The 20,110-nt window shown below is 42.5% G+C and overlaps 2 protein-coding genes across 4 annotated transcripts in view; both read left to right on the forward strand.

Annotated features, from left to right (window-relative positions):
• The window catches only part of SLC25A30 (solute carrier family 25 member 30), a 29,630-nt gene extending 28,940 nt beyond the window's left edge, over positions 1 to 690 (forward strand). For both annotated transcript variants that reach the window (XM_004274577.4, XM_033436778.2), the window contains one exon: positions 421 to 690. Coding sequence is in view for 1 of the 2 variants with exons in the window: in XM_033436778.2 (XP_033292669.1) it covers positions 421 to 423 (3 nt within the window). In the remaining variant the exon portion in view is untranslated. The remainder of the gene's footprint in view (positions 1 to 420) is intronic.
• Positions 691 to 13,987: 13,297 nt separating this feature from the next.
• COG3 (component of oligomeric golgi complex 3) overlaps positions 13,988 to 20,110 on the forward strand; it is a 57,375-nt gene continuing 51,252 nt past the window's right edge. The window contains exon 1 of one of the 2 annotated variants that reach the window (XM_033436779.2): positions 13,988 to 14,307. In XM_033436779.2, the coding sequence (XP_033292670.1) occupies positions 14,134 to 14,307 (174 nt within the window). In that variant the 5' untranslated portion in view covers positions 13,988 to 14,133. The remainder of the gene's footprint in view (positions 14,308 to 20,110) is intronic. The other variant, XM_004274578.4, reaches the window with a different exon arrangement.

The following is a 20,110-nucleotide window of genomic DNA, read 5'->3' on the forward strand; positions in this document are numbered from 1 at the left end:
TGTTTGCCATACAACTGGGCACTGTGGCCGGGTCAGATTGACACAAAATTTTGCCATCACAGGATAGAAAATTATTAATATTTTCTTTATGCATAATTGTATTGGTTGGTTTGAAAACTGATATTCTGCTGTTGAAAACAAAATCTTAAAAAGGACTAGCTTGGAATATAGATGTCCAAGTGACATCTAAGTGAAGGGAATTGGGGGGAAAGTGAGAGTTGCAGTATATATAATATTCTACTTATATTTTAACTATACTGTGTTTCTAAAAGTATACTAAATGTCAAACATAAAATTGAGCTGAAAGTTTAAATGGGAAACTTTTGCCGTTTATTTCAGTTTTTAACTACTTCTTTAGTTCCTCAATGAACTTAATACTTCTATAATTAAAAAGTTTTTTAACTTTTTTTTTTTTGACAGTGAGGAGAAACCTCTAGAAGAGTGGTGTATCATGTGGAATACATACTGAGCCTCCGAACTCCTGGAGTATTTTATATAATTATTAGTCTCCCTCTTACATACTGATTTTCAAATTATATTTGTTTTCATTGCATCATGTGGTAGAGTGACAACTACATTTTCATTTAAGAGGTTTTGCTTCATCAGTTATAATCTTGCAAATATATTTCTGAAACACCCCACAATTCTTTACGGAAAGAGAAGCTGACTAAATATAAGTTATTACCTCTGTCCACTGAATGTATGTGTGAGAGTTCCAATGATTCTAGACTTAAAAGGAGTCTGCATCTTACAGTTAATGCCTGGGTTACGAACATCCAAAAACTGTTTCATCTTGAATTGCATCACTATTTAACCTCTTTTTTTGGCCTGTGCAGCATGCGGAATCTTAGTTCCCCGGCCAGGGATCGAACCCGTGCCCCCTGCAGTGGAAGTGCAGAGTCCTAACCACTGGACCGCCAGGGAATTCCTTCATCACTTTTTTAATTTGCTGCACTGCTTTGTGCTTTTTTAGCATAATAATTTGCGCAGAGTAGATAATACCAAAAATACTTGCCGTGTTAAATGGAAGCAACTTACTAAGATTTGCTCATTACTTCTGGGATTCTTATGTAATAAATGTGATCTTAAGGTCACCAAGGAGTCTGAGAATTGGGTTGAGATCACTGCATGTAGTATTTCCCACTGACTGCTTTATTTACCCAGTTTCTCTTATGACACTCAAAATCTCTGTCAGCTAGTGTTCAGTTCAGGCTGATATTAATTTTTTTTAAATTGTGGTAAGATATTCATTTAAAAATTTACCATTTTAACCATTTTTAAGTGTACAGTTTTGTGACATTAAGTGCACCACCATCCATCCCCATAACTTTTCATCTTGTGGGACTGAACTCTATATCCATTAAATAAGAAGTCCCCGTTTTCTCTCCTCCTCCCAGCCCCTGGCAACTCCCATTCTACTTTCAGTCTCTAGGATGTCCTCGGGGTTCATCCATGTTTTAGCGTATTGCGGAATTTCCTTTTATTTAAGGCTGAATAATAATTCTGTTATACCTTTATGCCACAGTTTGCTTATTCATTCATCCGTTGGTGGACACTTGGGCTGTTTGCATGTTTTAGCTGTTGTAAATAATGCTGCTGTAAATATGAGTGTATGAATATCTCTTTGAGACTCTGCTTTCAGTCCTTTTGATCATATACCCAGAAGTGGAATTGCTGGGTCATACGGTAATTCTATTTTTAATTTTTTGAGGAGCTGCATACTGTTTTCCACACCGATTGTACTGGTTTACATTCTCACCAGTGGTGCGTAAGGGTTCCACTTCCTCTACATCCTTGCTAACACTTGTTTGCTATTTGATAGTAACCATCCTAATGGATGTGAGGTGGTATCGCATTGTAGTTCTGATTTGCATTTCCCTAATAATTAGTGATGTTGAGCATCTTTTGCTGTTCTTATTGGCCATTTGTATATCTTCTATGCAGAAATGTCTACTCAAGTTCTTTGTTATTTTAAATTTATTATTAATCCCTCTAGTCATTTCCTTTTTTTTAATATTTGTTTTTTTTTTTTTTGGCTGCGTCGGGTCTTCGTTGCGGCAGGCAGGATCTTCGTTGTGCTTGGGCTCCTCGTTGCAGCACGTGGGCTTCTCTCTAGTTGTGGCGCACGGGATCCAGAGCGTGTGGGCTCTCTTGTGGCCCACGTGCTCAGTAGTTGTGGCACTCGGGCTTAGTTTTCCTGAGGCATGTGGGATCTTAGCTCCCCAACCAGGGATCGAACCCACATACCCTGCATTGGAAGGTGGACTCTTAACGCCTGGACCACCAGGGAAGTCCTGTTAGGAGATTTTTAAATTACTGATTCAATCTCCTTACTAGTAATAGGTCTATTCAGATTTTCTATTTCTTCCTGACTTAGTCTTGGTAGGTTTTCTGTTTCTAGGAATTTGTCCATTTCATCTAGATTATCCAATTTGCTGATGTACCATTATTCATAGTAGTCTCTTATAATCATTTTTATTTCTGTAGAATTGGTAGTAATGTCCCTGTTTTCATTTTTGATTTTAGTAATTTTAGTCCTCTGTTTCTTTTCTTAGTCCATCTAGCTAAAGGTTTGTGAATTTCGTTAATTTTTTCAAAGAACCAAGTTTTGGTTTCATGTATTTTCTCCATTCTCTATTTAATCTGTCTCTGCTCTAATCTTTATTATTTCCTTCATTCTGCTAGCTTTGGGTTTAGTTCGTTCTTCTTCTTCTAGTTGCTTAAGTTGTAAAGTTGTGTTTCACTTTCATTTATCTCTAAGAATTTCTAATTTCCCTTGTGCCTTCTTTGGTACGTTGGTTGTTTAAGAGGCAAGGCTAGGAAATCAAGTCACCAGAGCCTAGTGCAAGTTGCAGTTGTGGAGGAGGGGCCATTGGGCTGGAACTGTGATCATAGAAGGACACAGCTATGGCCAGTGACACAGCAGAGAAACAGGGAGAGCATGAAAAAATACCCTGTTCTCGCTCCCTCTCCAATTTCCTGCCGCTATTTTCACTGAATAATCCAACTGGAAAATAGAAAGTAAAGAGACCTGAGTAATCCAATCCACATTCAAGGAGCCATCACCCAAAAGCATAGAGCAGGGTGTAGATGTAGTAACTCTGGGGAGGTAATGGAGACTCACCACCTTGACCATGGTCATAGATTCAAGACTTCCGGCCCTGGTAGTACAAAGGTACTGTTTGAAGTCTGAGTGGTCAGATTTTCTTTCCCTCCCAGTTATTTTCCAGTGACACTCCTAACTGGAGCTGGCACACTGCAGCAGTCCACTCCTGGTTGGTACCTATATATTGTTCAGAACCATCTATAAACCAGGCTAAGTTTTTTCTTCCTCTGTCAGCTGGCCATAGGGAAATCCCAGTGATGCCATAGGTGTGGTTTGAGGGCAAGGCAGTGATGCAGTAGAACTACCTGCCGTGGGAGCCTGAGCCCCATACTGACGCCTTTAGGAACGGCTCATGCTTGATGCTGTCTGTCTATCCCACACCACTTCCATTTGCTGCCAGACACCCTGACCCCTCTCTGGGCATTTTATTTCAATTCAAGGAAACCTCAAGCCCTGTGGATTTTATCTTAATATCTCTTCTGTTCATCTTCCTTTCACCATCTCCATTAACACTCCTGAGTTCAGGCCTTCTAGTTGCTGAAACAGCCTCCACTCTATGTCCACACCTCTGGTCTGGCCTGTCAATACACACGTCATCCTATCAAGGACCTTTCTGCAGCCAATCTGACAGTGTCCTCACTACCCAGTCTCCTCAGTACAGAGGCCAGACTCCTTAGCATGGCGCCCAGGGGTTTCCTGGTCTCGTCACTACTCACTTCTTTGGCTTCCTGTCTCGTCACCTTTCCACCTGCAACTCCAAATTCCAGCCATATTGTAAAATTTTTGACTTCCTAAAAATGTGGTATATTCTCACTTCTAGGCCTTAGCTCACCTATTTCCCTCTGGCTTAAAAGGGTTTCTCCTTCTTTGTCCTATTTTCCTTCAGATGCCAATTCATTCAAAATACACTTATTGAGCATTGACTATATGCCAGACACTGTGCTTAGAGGTCCCTTCCTCTAGGACACCTACCCTGATCTTCCAAGAATGGATTCAATGTTTTTCTTCTGTGCTTTCTGTAATATGTAATTATGCTTATTCCAGTGGGACTGCACCTCAAATCGTAATATACTTTCCAGCATTTGTCGGCTTGTCTTACTAGATTGTAAGCTTCTTGAAGGCACGAAATGTTCTTATTTAGTTTTTAAGACTCAGACCAGCACACCATATGGCACCTAGTAAGTACACACCAAAGATTTCGATAAGTGGATGAGCTAATGAATAAATGGGTAATTGGTTATGTTTTGATATCCCTAATGCTATACACATGCCAACAACATAAAAATATATAGGAATAATTAATATATGCCATCATTATAAGTAACACATACTCATTTAAAAATATATAAAAACAAAAATACCAGTAAAATTTAAACAATTTAAAATCACTGTCTTAGTAGGCCATCAAACAAATTTACCATAGTTCTGTATGTAAATTGCTTACAAATGTTTGTTAGTAGCCTGTGATGAACAGCTTTCTGCATAAAGCTTTTTTATTTTTTTTAACTTAATTTATTGTGTGTGTGTGTGTGTGTGTGTGTACTCATGATTTATTGAGGGTGGGAAGGAAGGAAGGGAGGAAGGGAGGGAAGGAAGCAAGATAAGGATGGAGAAGTTGCTGCACGGGAATGTGGTGTTAAGTTCTGCTTTCAACCTGATCTGGAGGGGAGCTCTGGAGGGTGAGCTGAACTGCAGAGTCTGAAGCTTTTTAAAAAAAATATTTAAGGGCTTCCCTGGTGGCGCAGTGGTTGAGAGTCCGCCTGGCGATGCAGGGGACACGGGCTCGTGCCCCGGTCCGGGAGGATCCCACATGCCGCGGAGCGGCTGGGCCCGTGAGTCATGGCCGCTGAGCCTGCGCGTCCAGAGCCTGTGCTCTGCAACGGGAGAGGCCACAACAGTGAGAGGCCCGCGTACCACCGCCAAAATATATATATATATATATATATATATATATATATATATATATATATAAGATTATCATTTTTGAAAGAATCCCAAAGAAGAAGTAAAAAAATGAATATTATAAAGCTAATGATGTTTCCAAAGATGTTTTACCAATGTTGCCAGTGTTTATTTTTATCACCGTAATGTAATAATGCTTTTTATTCCATTTCTTTTCATTTTCTTACTAGCAAAAATGCAGTTCATAGCTTTTTGAGGTTGAAATCTTGACAGGTAATTATGCCTTTCTTCAAAATATGCCTTGATTCAAAATATCCTAAATTGTAAGCCGAGGGACCATTTGTCTGATCTAAGGAAGCAATTCTTCTGTTATGAAATAGAGCCCAACGTACTATTTAAATAAATTGTCAAGATTTAAAGTGATTTATGCAGTTCACTGATGTGTGAATGAGAAATTGATACAGTAAGTAAGCAAGGAAGTAATTTGAAAAGGGAAACATCTTCAAATACTTGATGAAACTATAAAAACCAACACCAAGAGAAGTGATTCTGGTAATAAGTTGGAGGATTGGACGTGAAGAAATTCAGCAATTTCAAATGAACATGCTCTGAAAATTCAGGAGGGAGTTGCAGACATGCAGGTGGCATAAGAAGTTTTTTCTTTTAAATCATTTCATTTTGTGACTTCATTGTAAGCAATGAAGTGAAATGGAGCATGATGGGAGAAGCCTGATGTTTTATCTTTCCTCCTCATCGATGCTATGATTTAGTGTTTTGGCGCTTGAACTACTCCTGCCTCATAGTAGAACAGAACCTATCAAAGCTTCAAGCCTTTTCCTCTTAGAGGCATTCCTTCAAGCCTGTAATGCTCACCCTCGGGGCTCATGCTTGCTAAAATGCCCTATTACAGAAAAGCACTAATGGGTTTAAATGTCCATCTTCATGTGACTCCCTTTCATAATATTAGTGTAAAGGAGAAAGAGAAAGTCTTGTCAGGAATCCTGGTTCCGATGACATGTCTGCCCTTTACTAACCATTATCCTGAACAGGTCACAAACCTTCCTGGGATTCAGTTCTTCACTCATTAAATAAAGATAATAGTAATAATATTCACCAACTTCCTCCTGAGTTAAAATTGAGTGGGACTGACTGAGGTGAGACTTGAAGTACGCACTGGAAGGAGGTCTTGGGATCCCGATCTCCATCTCCTCCGCTTTCTCCTTCCATCCCTGACCTGGAACATCCTTGCCTCTTGTCCCTTAGGGTATTTTTTCCACAGGCCTATTCTTTTTTTTTTTTAAATATTTATTATTTATTTGTTTATTTTTGCTGGTCTTAGTTGCGGCACGTGGGGTCTTCATTGTGGCATGCGGGAGCTTTTACTTGCAGCATGCGGACTTCTTAGTTGCGGCATGCATGCGGGATCTAGTTCCCTGACCAGGGATTGAACCCAGGCCCCCTGCATTGGGAGCTCGGAGTCCTACCCACTGGACCACCAGAGAAGTCCCTCACAGGCCTATGCTAAGACATTAATAGATGAAGTCTTAAGAAGCAAAGTTATGGCTCTGGGGACATTTACAGAAGGTAATAGGGAAGTTTCACGACTATCTTTCTATGCCTTTAGGGTAGCAGGATATAATGTGCGGCATTTCTAAAACCAGAGCCTGTGGACAGTTTTTTAAGTATATATTTTCATTTCCTATACTTAAACATATATATATATATATTTTTTTTTTTCTGAATCATCGACATGATTGTCTTAGGATTGCCACGTGATTTCACCTTCACCCCACCACCCTCCTGATGTGTGTATTTAGACTATTTTAATTAAGCTATTAAAGAAGAACAGGGATTGATCTATATGCAAATGGTATGTACAAGCCCATTAAAGGCAAAATGATGGTAGGGATACAGCCTGAGTGAAGGCTTCCTGGTGATTCGAATGTCAGGGGATTGAGCGTGTTACCGGTGTAACATAAGCGCGTGAACCCCAAAGCAGCTGTGTGGTAGCAGTCAGCACCATCTTCGTGCTGCCAACAGCAATTTCGTTTTCCAGCAAGACAGTATCATCCACACTTCTAGTGATATGTAACTTATAAATCCATTTTAATGTAAACATACAAAGCTTAGGTCAAGTTTTCTTTTTATACTTGAGCAACATAATATATTTACATCAACATTGGGGTCTGCGGTTTTTTAAAAGGGCTTTGTGCATTACTCAGCTTGGGAGAACTCGGGGGTTGTACAAAGAGCCTCAGCCCCAGAAGTCAGCTTGTCTAAGTTCTAGTCCTGACTTTAACATTAACCACCTGTAGGACTTTGGACTGGTCACCTCGTCATCTCCTCTCTGTACGCCTCAGTTTGCTCATCTGTGGAATGAAAGGTTTGATTATATGATCTTCAGATTCTCTGCCAGTTCTGAATTCTCTTCTTAAAAGGTCAAAGAGCCCTTATTTGGGAACACAGCCAGCCACTGGTTTGTGCTATTTGTTCCCTGGGGATAAAGCCTGAAGTCACTGTGACCTTAGCTGGAGACTGTCAAGATCACCACAAAGCTGCTTCTAGCTGCTCTGACCCCATGGAAGAGTAGAAACGGGTCTCCTTAACTGTTGTTGGCTCAGACACAAGGCACACGCTTTGGATGTCCCTGCTGTATGACAGCGATTCCTTATGGGGCCTGGGGAAGGTGGTGTGTCATCAGAATCAGGGCTTCTCAATCCAGTGAACTTCCATCTGGAGCCCCACCCCACCTGAGAACCAGGTGGAAATAGACCCCTGGAGCTGCTGGCAGTGGATCCAATCGTCTGGGATGTGGCACAGAAAAATGGTTTGTAAGCAGCTGAGGAAGTTGTCCTTGGAACGTGCTTGATGTTTCTTAAAGATCCCCACAGGCAGAGGTACAGCTGCACTCAAGTCCTAGAGACTTTGGAAGATCAGCCTGCAGAATTCCAGAGGGATTAAAATCTAAACTACTTGAAAGTTTCTCCTAACTCTCTCCCTCTTCTCCTCCCCACTCTCTTCCTCTCCAGTACCTTACTGAGCACCCGCCCTGTGTCATTCTAGGGCTTTCCCACAGATCATCTTGTGCTATCCTCACCACACATCCAAAGGGCAAGTACTTTTATTATTTTATTCAGTGCACATTTTCACATCAGGACACTGAGGCACAGGGTTTCTAGTTGCCCATGTTCACCTGGGGAAGGTAAGCAGGGTACATACCCTTGGGTGGTTAGGCTCCGGGGCCGGGCTGTTAAACACTGTTGTCAGCACCAACACGAGGATAGGCAAAGGCTGGTGAGCACCCTGGACCGCTGACCCTGGGGCCAGCCTCATGGATATGAACAATTCAGCCCAACCATCACTTGTGGAACGAATAAACCAAAGAGGCCCTAGGCCAGGGTGCTGACTGCTGTCTGCGTTCTCCAGCGGGGAGCCGGGTCATGGCCGCCTGGGGTCTGCCTTCTGCGACAGGGACAGGAGTGACCCCCAGCAGCCTGTTCCCAGGTCGGTGGGGCCCGAGTCGCAGCTCCGGCCCGGAAAGGACTGGGGCTCTGCGGGGCTGTTGCGGTGAGCTGGCCACAGACCCACTAGCACCTGGCGCCCGCCGATCATCAGCGGCCCCCGTGTCCTCCCGGAGCCGCCAACCACAAATGCTCACACTTGGGGAAGGGCGGCGGGAGGGAGGCTAGGACCCAAGGCCACAGAAACCATGGCAGCCCTGGTCTTGAGGCTCACCCACAGTTCTCTAGCAGGCTCACGTCCCAGTAAGGAAGTGAGAGAAATGGAAGGAGAAAGTTCAGAACATTGTTTTCTCCTCCTTCCCCTGTTGAAAGCTGTCGGTTGGATTCAACAAAATGCCAGCCACACCTGATAAAAACCTGCAAATGAAAATTTTAAAATGCAGGATCTAGGTTATTCCGGGGGAATGCCCGTTATGCCATGACATAATCGTGAAAGCTATTTAATTTGAAAAAGAAGATGTTTTTGCTTTTTGGTGGTTTTGTTTTTATTCATCAAAAACAAAACACCCCTCATATACCAGACTGTTAGTTTTAAAACAGAAGTCTGGAAACCCTGTCTTCCCCCCAGGAGACCTCCAAAGGTGACAGATACCTCCTCTCCCTTCATCCCAGCCAAGAGGAGAAGGAAGGGGGGGGGGAACCTACTTCGGGAGGAGGGGGGAACCACTTCAGACCTTGTGTCAGGGTTTGTTTATCTTAGATTTACTGCTAGTACATATTCATTTACATGTTCTGTAAGTGTAACCTTCTGGTTCCTGGCAGGGGTTCGCGAGCTGAATGAGCACCGAGTGGGGAATTAATACCAGCAGAAGCCAGTGGAGTGGTTTCCAACACTTGGTCAATCCCCTGAAGTCCTCTGTGCCTCTAGCTTTCCTTTCTTTCCTCTACAGTTGGCCCAGCTGTTGCTCAGTTTCCAGGCTCCTGTGATGTTTACACTTATGTTCTTTTAAAAAAATTATTTATTTATTTACTTATTTATTTATTTATGGCTGTGTTGGGTCTTCATTTCTGTGCGAGGGCTTTCTCTAGTTGCGGCTAGCGGGGGCCACTCTTCATCGCGGTGCACGGGCCTCTCACTGTCGCGGCCTCTCGTTGCAGAGCAGAAGCTCCAGACACGCAGGCTCAGTAGTGTGGCTCACGGGCCCAGTTGCTCCACAGCATGTGGGATCCTCCCAGACCAGGGCTCGAACCCGTGTTCCCTGCATTGGCAGGCAGATTCTCAACTACTGCGCCACCAGGGAAGCCCTAAACTCATGTTCTTAATGTCAGCAGGCAGTCACAAATCCCTGTCAGGAAAGCTTTCCTCTACCCTTTTCTGAAAGTCTCCTCAAACTATTGCAAGATTATCTATCTATCCTCACAAGATATATATTTTAATATATCCCACAAGCAGACTTTTCTGTTTATGACAGGTCTGCAATAATAGTTGCACATACGTTGTAAAACATTATGCATTCTTAACGTAACATTGAAACACAAATTAGGGAATTCCCTGGTGGTCCAGTGATGGGGACTCCGTACTTTCACTGCCGAGGGTACAGGTTCAGTCCCTCGTCGGGGAACTAAGATCCTGCAATCCAGGCAGCGCAGCCTGAAAAAAAAAAAAAGCTGCCCATTCTTAACTACTCCCCGCATTAAGAAGAGTCAATCCTTCCCCTTGAATCTGGCCTGACTATAGTGACTCGCTTGGTGGAGTGCAGCAGAAATGACCTTCTGTGACTTCTGATGCAAGGGCAGAAGTGGGAACCATCTCTTCGAGCCCTGAGCCACATCCAGATACTCTGAGGTCTTCACACTTAAGAGACCCAGTGGACCAGCTCTGAGACTTCACGAGGATGCAGAGATGCACAGCCAGACCCCAGCTGTCCAGCCTGCAGCCATTTGTGTTTCCCCAGCTGTGGCTCCAGACATGGTGAGCAGGGAGGAGTCTTTTCTGATGTGCCCTCTAGAAATTCCTGACCTGCAAGATTATGAAAGATAAGAACAAAGTGGTGGTTCGTTTAGGGCATGATTTTGGGGTTAGTTTGTTAGGTAGCAATAAATAATAGAAACTAAACCATTTCCCCATTGAAAAACATTTAGGTTGTGTCCACTTTTTCTCCATTGCAAACTATCCTGTGTAGGTACTACTATTTTTTTTAATATGTAAATTTCTCTAGGATAGATTCTCAGGTACAGAATTGCTGGATCAAAGAGCTATCCTCTCTTCATTTCTCTAGCCTGTGTTTTTGGGTTTTTTTTAACATCTTTATTGGAGTATAATTGCTTTACAATGGTGTGTTAGTTTCTGCTTTATAACAAAGTGAATCAGTTATACATATACATATGTCCCCATTTCTCTTCCCTCTTGCGTCTCCCTCCCTCGCACCCTCCCTATCCCACCCCTCTAGGTGGTCACAAACCACCGAGCTGATCTCCCTGCGTCTAGCCTGTGATTTGATAGGTGTTGGCAAGTTTCCCTCTAGAAAGAGTGTAGAAAAGTGGTCTTTTCCTTCACCTTCCCAAATGTTTTTGATGTCTCACTTCATCATCCTGTGTTTCATTTGCTTAAATCTAAATGGGAGAATAACCTGCCTTACAGGGTTTCAATCAAGAGATCAAGAGGGAAATCTGAATAACACCTTACAAACAAAATGTCATCTACTATGATATGGGACCTTGATCACTTGGGGATGAGACTCCTCTGACCTCATCTTCGTCCTTTTCCCGAGATAGCCTATGTAATCCTGTCTGCTCATTTCTCTCTCTTTTTTTCATGCACACACGATATGAATACATGTGTGCCTTATATGTACATGCATATGTACAGATACATGCTATATGAGTGTTTACTATATCAACTTGAACATTTCTATGGGAACACTTATAAATACTTGAATCAAATAAATAATATTGTTAAAAATGACAGTAGAGGGAGTTCCCTGGTGGTCTAGTGGTTAGAATTTGGCGCTTTCACCACCGTGACCCAGGTTCAATCCCTGGTCGAGGAACTGAGAATCCTTGAAGCCGTGAGGTGCGGTCAAAAAAAAATTACAGTAGAAAATTAAAGCTGCAGTTGTGTTTGTCATGACATCTAGTGCTTCTGGGAACAAGCTAATCACCAGCTGGAAACAGGAAGAAATTTGACTTGTAATACAGAGTATAAAAGTAGATCCATTATAGGAAATTTGTACTACTTCTGGGGATGGGGCACACTAGATAGTATTTGTCCATACAGAAAAGAGCCCTAGAGTCTGAAGCAGAGTTCAGCATATTGTATACTACCCTTTCCACTGTATTTTGAGCAACAAGTGCATCGTTTAAATATATATACTTCTATGCTAGTGTTCTGCAATGAGAACACCCCAGGAACACTGCAGTTACTGCTTCATTGCTGTTGTCTCTCCCCCACCCTGCAGGGCCAGCTGGTGACTGCTGGATCTTTGCTGACCTCCCTTAGCTCCAGTTCTTCAATTCAGGAATAGTCCAGGCATTATGGTGTTGAATATCTACCCTTCTCTCCCTTCATTTGCCCTCACAGCAGCTGATTAGACATTCAGCCTTGTCCCAAATCTTTTCTGTGAGTGCCATGACCTACACTGCATCCCTTTAGCATCATGAATCACCAGTTGGTAAAAATATTTTAAGAAATTAAACATAATGTTTAGAAGAAAGTAGCATGATTATAGGTTTAGGAATATCTGCAGTAGAAGCACATTTGTGAGAGAAGATGCTTATATTTGGCCCTTGAAGGATGATATTTGGTGAAGAATTATCATCACAAAACTCAACAGGATAAACTTCATTTCTGAGATTTTTGGAATCAACCTGGCCTGAAAAGGAGGAAGTGTGTTTTAGGTATACCAATTAAAACAAACACCCTTATGCTTAGATGCAAAACTCATTGAAAAAAAAAAAGAAAAGGAAGAAAATAATTATTAGTAATTCTAACCATCTATGAATATTTTGGAAGTGTTTCCTTTGGTCAATAGGATGATACACTGTTTCATTCTTCTCAATTATATCATTTCTCCAAGGAGATAAATACTTTCTACAACATGAGAATTTTAACTCTTGACTTTGAGATAATTTTAGACTTTAGAAAAGCTGTAAAAGTATTACAGAATTCAGATATGCCCTTCATCCAGCTTCCCCTCATGTTATCATCTTACATAACTATATCATATACAACAATCAAAACTGGGAAATTAACTTTGGTACACTACTATCGTCTAAACTGTAGACCTTATTTGGATATCTATATTTTATTCTATAGTTCTCCCTTTTCTGACGCAAGATCCAATCCAGGCTCCCACATTGCATCTGCTTGTCATGTCTCCCTCATTCCCAAAATGTAACATTTCCTTGGTCTTTCCTTGTCTTTTATGACTTCGACACTTTTTTTTTTTGACTTTGACACTTTTGAAGAGTACTCGTGAATTGTTTTGTAGGATGTCCATCAATTTGAATTTGTTTGATGTTTTCTCATAATTAGAATGTGGTTTTGCATTTCTGGCAAGAATATCACAAAAGAAATATTGTGTGCTTCTTGATATATCATATTAGGAGTTTCATGGTGATGCTGCTGACCTTGATCATTTGGTTAAGGGGGAATGTCTTCCAGGTTTCTCTACTGTAAAGTTAACAGCCACCCTCCCCTCCCCCCATTAATAAATATCTTGGAGAGATGCCATGCAAATTTCTGTTTCTCCTCAGACTTTCACCCACTAATTTTAGCATCCATCCTTAGATTTTGCCTGCTATAGTCGTTACTGTAGTATCCTTAATGATTTCTTTCCCCTCATTCTTTCTACATTTATTGATTGGAATTCTTCAGTAAGGTGGTGTTGTCTCTTCTCCCCTATTTATTTATTCAGTCATTTATTTATATCAGTATGGACTCATGGGTATTTATTCTACAGGTTATGACCCAATACAATCATTATTTATTTTGTTGTTGAAATCTACAACATGATTTAAATGGCAGAACAGTATTCCAATTACACGTCTGTGCCATGAATTATTGATCCAGTTCTTCAATGTTGGACGTTCAGGTGGTTATTTGATACTATTTATGATGTCTGATATATATAAATCTTTGAGTTTTTATGTCTTTTCATAAATTAGATTTCTAACAGCGGAATTGTTGATGTTTGAAAAGTTGTGAAAACTGGCAACATGTCAACACGGAAATCACTCCACACACCTAACGCAGACTACCAGGCTGTGAGCAGAAAGAAGCAGTAGATGCTGCGGCTCACGAAGGCCCCTGCCGGCAGGGTCACTGAACACAGTTGTCAGTAACAATATTAACAATAAAGTTATTGATGTTGAGGAAGGGACTTCTGGTAGGGGCATGTCTATTTCCGTTAGGGCCTATATCCTTCGCCCTCTCCGTTTACATCCCAACCGGAAATACTTGTACCCCGTTTAAAGCCACGTCAGTCCTGGCCTCAGTCCCGCCCACGCGCGGGGAAGCGTTTCCGGGGTCAGGGTATTCCGGTTCGCCCCGCCCCGCCGCCGGTGCAGTGCTGGAAGACCCGGTTCTCCCGGAAGTGCCCCGGACATCTGTCTGTCGGGGTTCCCACCTCCCCTCTGCTGCTGCGGGCCGCTGGGGCGGCGGCAATGGCGGAGGCGGCGCTGCTACTGCAGCCGGAGGCGGCGGCGGAGCGGGACGCTCGGGAGAAGCTGGCTCTTTGGGATGGGAGACCGGACACGACAGCGCCACTGACCGACCGGCAGACGGACTCGGTGCTGGAGTTGAAGGCGGCGGCCGAGGACCTGCCCGTACCCGCCGAGGTGAGGTGACGGGCGGGAGCTGGGCTGGGCTACTCCGCGGGCGCGCCGGCGGACCCCGACCTTGCAGACCCTTGTCCAGGGTCTCTCCTCTCCTCCGCATCACAGTGTCGGCTCCGGTGGGAGAGGCCCCTCACCTTCCCGGACTGTCAGGCCTCACGTTGTCCCGGACCGCCGACTCTCCCCTCCGGCGTGGGGACGGCTGCGGGGGGGCTGGCCGCCAGCACCCAGCCCGCCCCCTGCGGCGTGGGGCGGTTGTTCGGGAGCCTTGCCCCGGGCATCTTGCCCCGGGTGTCCCTGGTGTTAGCGAGGCATAGTCCTGCTGCCCACCCTCTCCCGGAAGGAGAAGACACTGAACCCCGAAGTGCTTTACTTCAGCACAGCCTCCTGTTGGTATTTGTTTACCACCTTAATGAATAGCCCAGCTTCCTTTTTCCATAGGGGCACTTGGGGAGACCAAAGTTGATTCCGGGTGACAGCTTCATTCATCGCACATTGAGCAATGAGCTCTCGATCAAGTGCAGGTTGTGGGAGATCCGATTTATATTTGACTTATAGCAAAGCAATAAAAATTTTTCTTTGAAAGCTGGGTCAGTACATGATTAGATAATGCTGGTTGTCGGTTTCAGTGTCAACGTTTTTAATCCTAATTGCCATTGGGATATTATCCCTGATACTGCTTGTGTGATTCAATTCAATTAGTTATAATAGCAAGAAGTACATTTTATGAGTAGTCAGATATTTGACAGACTTCTTCTAGTTTTGAGGGCTGGGTTTAGGCGGTTATTATTTTATTAGCACTGATGGTTACTTTTGATGTTGGAAGCATTCTCTTTACACGGTTGTGTCCAAAGGCAGACTGAGTTTAGAGACTTAAACTTTTTCTGCCCTCACACTTCAGAGGTTAAGAACTTTGGTTTGAAAGTTCTCGCCACTTTTCGCCGTTGCACACTCTGCCATAAAGTACAGGTGTTCTTTCTTGGGTTTCTCTGTCCACCTCTAGGATTCTGTGCTGGAAGTGTGTTTGAAATAAATGAGGAAGCAGTTGGAAATTTGTTTTGGCGTGGCTATCAGAGTCTTTTATGCTCTGGGCAATAGAAGTTGTTTGCTCTATAAATATTTCAGTCTGTTTATAATTGATTTGGCCTCTCACCAAAGCAAGATGCTTGGGCATCACAGTACCTGTGCTGAATGTATTCCATAAGCAAAGTAACCCATTTTATTTTTAATGTCTTGGGCCATAAAATATTATTATTCCCACTGAGCATGAAGGAAAGGGTTTGGAGTGAAGTAAAAGAGATCTCTTCATTTTCACCCCATTATTTGATATTTATGCAACATAATACCTACCATTAGCCCCATGCAGTCATTTAACATATATTATGTGCCTGCCCGGGGCTAGGAATGGGGGAACAGAAAGATAAAAACAAGATCCCTAGCCTCAAGGAGCTGACATAATTATGGTGATTATGAGCATGTGAAAAAGAACAAAGAAGGTAAGTTCAGACAGTCGTCCAGGATATAAGGAAAATCAAACAGGATGGTATGACACCAGGGAATGAGGTGTGCCCTTTTAGATAAAGAGGGAAGGCCTTTCTAAGAAAGTAACCACCTAAGGCAAGAGCTCATGATGGAAAACAAGAAGCCAGTCTTGCAAAGACTAGAGAAATAACCTTCCAGCTGGAGGAAAAAGCAGTGCAAAGCCCTGGGTAGGGGATGAGCTTGACAAGTTCAAGGGTTCAGTGAAGGTCTTCTGGTACATGCAGCCTTGGCATTGGATTGCTGTGAGAATGAAATACCAGCCTTTTATTTATCCATCCTGGAATCTTTGAGGGGGAATTTCTCATTGCTCTTCAGCTTTCGACAGCCCTCTTTTTCCTTTATATGTCTGGTGGGAAGACTTTGGAATTGAATTTTTTATCCGTTACCACTCTTTTAACACTGGCACTGAGAAAGAATGCCTCAATTTTTATTTGGTCTGACCAAAATAAAAACCTGTAAAGGGTTTCCTGTAGTGTTTCACAATTTTCAGGAGATAAATTACATCCTGAGCACCTGGAACTGGGCGAGTTAGTTGCATAGCAAGAGGCCAGCTAACTGAGCAAATATCATGAAGCTGTTTATAGCTTTCCTTTTTATTTAGGAGAACTAGCCTTATATACCTTTTTATTTGGTGTTAGATAAGAAAATTTGCAGTAGAATATTAAGTAGACTGGTTTCTTGTAGCCAGGGCAAATTTTTTTAGTAGTGAGGGCCTTTTTCTTTCTGCTGAGTTTAATAATTCTTGATAAAATGCTGAGATAATTTATCCTGAAATTTACCTGTAATTTACTGTTACAGTTGTTGTTTTCCTAAAGTTTGTGTGGCCTTAGACATGATACTTAACTTCTCTGAACCTGTTTTCTTCTTTATAAAATGGGGATTATAATAGTACTTGGATCACAGGGAGTTGTGAGAACTAAATGAAGTATATAAAGTGCACACAGCAAGCTACCTGCCAGTATTATATTATTCATGTGCTTTTCTCCCCAAATGATTATTACCTTAAAAGAATAGATTAGAATGTTATGACCCTGAGCTGGTACTGTGTAGGTGTCACTCAGACCAAAGGTAAGAAAAGAAGAGGTTAGGTGCCTGGAGGAAGGTTCTGAGACTCCATCTATACCTCTTCAGTGATTTGCTGCAAACAGAGTAGGTAACGTCAGGTTTCATTTAGGGAATGAATTTGTTAGATTGATTACAGAAGTGATTTTCTCCAACCCAGAGCTGTGCAAGAAGTAAAGTTTGGGAGAGAAAGGTATATTTGCTTGTTTTTTCCTGGAGCTGCTCAGCTGGTCAGGCAAGGCTTGATAGTTTATTGTAATTAGTATTTAATATGTTAGTGTCCCCATTTGTGTAAGCTGTACAGTAGCTATCCAGGACCAACCAGGAGCCTAGGTCTCTGCTCTTCTCTTTCTGGTGGTAAATGTCTGCTCCATCTGGAAGCCAGGACAGTGCGAGTAAGCCAGAGGCATTCGGTCAGCATCTCTTCAGGAGTGAAAGAGTAGTCAGAACAGGAAAGTTTGTGACACCAGCACACCCTTTTTTTTAAATAGTTCTACCATTTATATTATTTTATTTTTTTTAACACCTTTATTGGAGTATAATTGCTTTACAATGGTGTGTTAGTTTCTGCTGTATAACACAGTGAATCAGCTATGCATAAACATGTATCCCCATATCCCCTCCCTCTTGTGTCTCCCTATCCCACCCCTCTAGGTGGTCACAAAGCACCGAGCCCATCTCCCTGCAACACACCCTTCTTGATTTGCCATTCTCTTCCAGGTGCTTTGAGAAAAGAAGACAGCTGGGCAAATGTACCTAATGGGAGCATCTTCTCATAAGCTTTTACTTTTTTAATTTTTTTTTTTTTTTTATTCTGGCTACGCTGAGTGGCTTGCGGGATCTCATTTCTCCGACCAGGAATTAAACCCATGCCATGGCAGTGAAAGCGCCGAGTCCTAACCACTAGACCACCAGGGAACTCCCTCATAAGCTTTTAAAAAGCAGCTTAAAAAAAATTATTTATTCATTTTGGCTGTGCCAGGTCTTAGTTGTGGCATGCGGGCTTCTTGGTTGTGGTATGTGAACTCTTAGTTGCGGCATGCATGTGGGATTTAGTTCCCCGACCAGGGATCGAACCCAGGCCCCCTGCATTGGGAGCTCGGAGTCTTACCCACTGGACCACCAGGGAAGTCCCCTGATTTCTGATAAGTCTGCTTTAATTCTTATTTTTGTTCCCCTGTATATAATGTATCTTTTTCTCTCTGACTGCCTTAAGGTTTTCTCTATGACTTTTGATTTTCTCTCTGAGTTTGAATGTGATGTGTCTAGGGGTGGTGTGTGTGTGTGCACACGCACACATGCATGTGCATTCTGCTTGGGATTTTCTGAGTTCAGAATTGTAGCATTGTGTCTTTCATTATTTTTGGAAACTTCTCAACTATTATCTCTTTAAATATTTCTTCTACCCTGTTCTCTCTCTCTCTCCTTATTTTGAGATTCAGATTACACATATATTAGATCATTTTATACCATCCCACAGTTCTTGGATGTTGTGTTCAGTTTTTATTTGTCCACTCTGTTTCTTCTTTATGTTTAATTTTGGGTGATTTTTATTGACCTACCTTCAAGTTCACTGATTCTTTCCTTAGCTGTGTTGAGTGTACTGATGAGTCTATGGCAGGTATTCTTCACCTGTTACAGTAATGGTTATTTCCAGCATTTCTGTTGGACATGTATAGTTTTTATCTTTCTGCTTAACTTCTGCGTCTGTTCATTCATTTTATTTATATTTCATACCAGAGCCTTTGACGTATTAGTCGCAGTTATATAGTTCCAATATCCAGATCATCTCTTGAGTCTGGCTCTGTTGAGTGCTTCGTTTCTTGACAATGAGCTGGGTTATTTTCCTTGCTGTTTAATGTAACTTTTGGTCAAATACTGTACATTGTATGCAGGACATTTGAGAATGAGGAAAATAGTGTGAATGCCTGGAAATGAATACACTTACTCTGTTAGGTCATTAGTGTGGAGGTTTGGGTTAGTGGGCTAGATTTGTGTTTTGTTTTTGTTCTGGTTGCCTTTAGTTTACCACTGGCTTCAGACTTCTCTTTCATTACTTTTTGCCTAGCATTGGGGCTGGGCTACTGCAGGGTCTTCTTAACCTTCCTTCTCAACTCTCAGCTTTTGGTGTGCTGTGCGCCTGTGTCTCAGAGGGTGTCTGTGCTCTTGCCCCTCCCACAGGAGAGCATTGCTGGCGCTCTATAGCCTGGTGGTGGTAGGTGGGTGTTTTCTATCATCTGCGTCCAGTCTCAGTCTTAGGCAGGCCTTTGCCCCTGGGACTCAGGGGTGGAGTTTCTTACTGACTCTGCCCTCCTCTGGCAGTAGGAGACCTCTGATGTTCTGGGTCTTGGGTTCTTTCTTGCCTCTCCTCCAGGGGTAATGGTTGTTTTCTTTTCCCTTTCCCCAGCTGTAGTGTGTTCTCCCCTGTGCTCTAGGGTTGATAGGGCTTGCTGTCCTTTTTTCAGTGTCTTAAGATTTTGTTCCACTGGGGAGAAGGGTCTGGATGGGGCTTTGTGCCCCACTTTCCCCAGACCCCTCCTCTTCTAAGCCTGCACCACCAGTCCTCATTCTTCCTCATGAGCACCTGGTGGAGGTCCGTGAAGACCATGTGAGTGGGTGCAAATTCCCCTTGTGTCTGTGACTTCCAAGCATTCTGTACTCACCCGTCCTGTAGCATTTAGTTATTTGAAAGAAATTTTAGCCTAATTCTTACCTACTTGTGTGGCATTTGTCATCTCTTTTTCCATAATCTGCCACGGTAAGCCTGTGCTCTCACTCTGTCTCTGCCTGGAGATACCCATCTTTTTCTAGATTTTAAGCTACTTAGTTACTCTGGAACCTCAACTCTCTGATGGCTTCAAGAACCTGATTTTGTAGATTATTTGTCTTTTTCTTATTATTAAGGTGCAAGCAACACTCTGTCTAGCATTCTTTTAGCCTAGTCTCCATGTGCTTTCTGGTGTATTTTTCAAATCTGTACCTGATCTATGTCTCTCTCCCTTTTCCTCCTTAGGTGTCAGGTAAACAGTGCTGATAGAATTATGTGTTTGAATTTTGTCATTATCTGTTCATATATAACTAAATTTTACTACTAATAAACTATAATTTTGTAAAGGTAACTTAGACGATTCTGTTCCCAAGAAGCAGTATAGATTCTGATTTGTAAATTTACTTACTGTAAAAAGGGAACCCTCCTACACTG

Source organism: Orcinus orca, chromosome 18, assembly GCF_937001465.1.
Source record: "Orcinus orca chromosome 18, mOrcOrc1.1, whole genome shotgun sequence".
In the NCBI taxonomy this organism is placed as follows: domain Eukaryota; kingdom Metazoa; phylum Chordata; class Mammalia; order Artiodactyla; family Delphinidae; genus Orcinus; species Orcinus orca.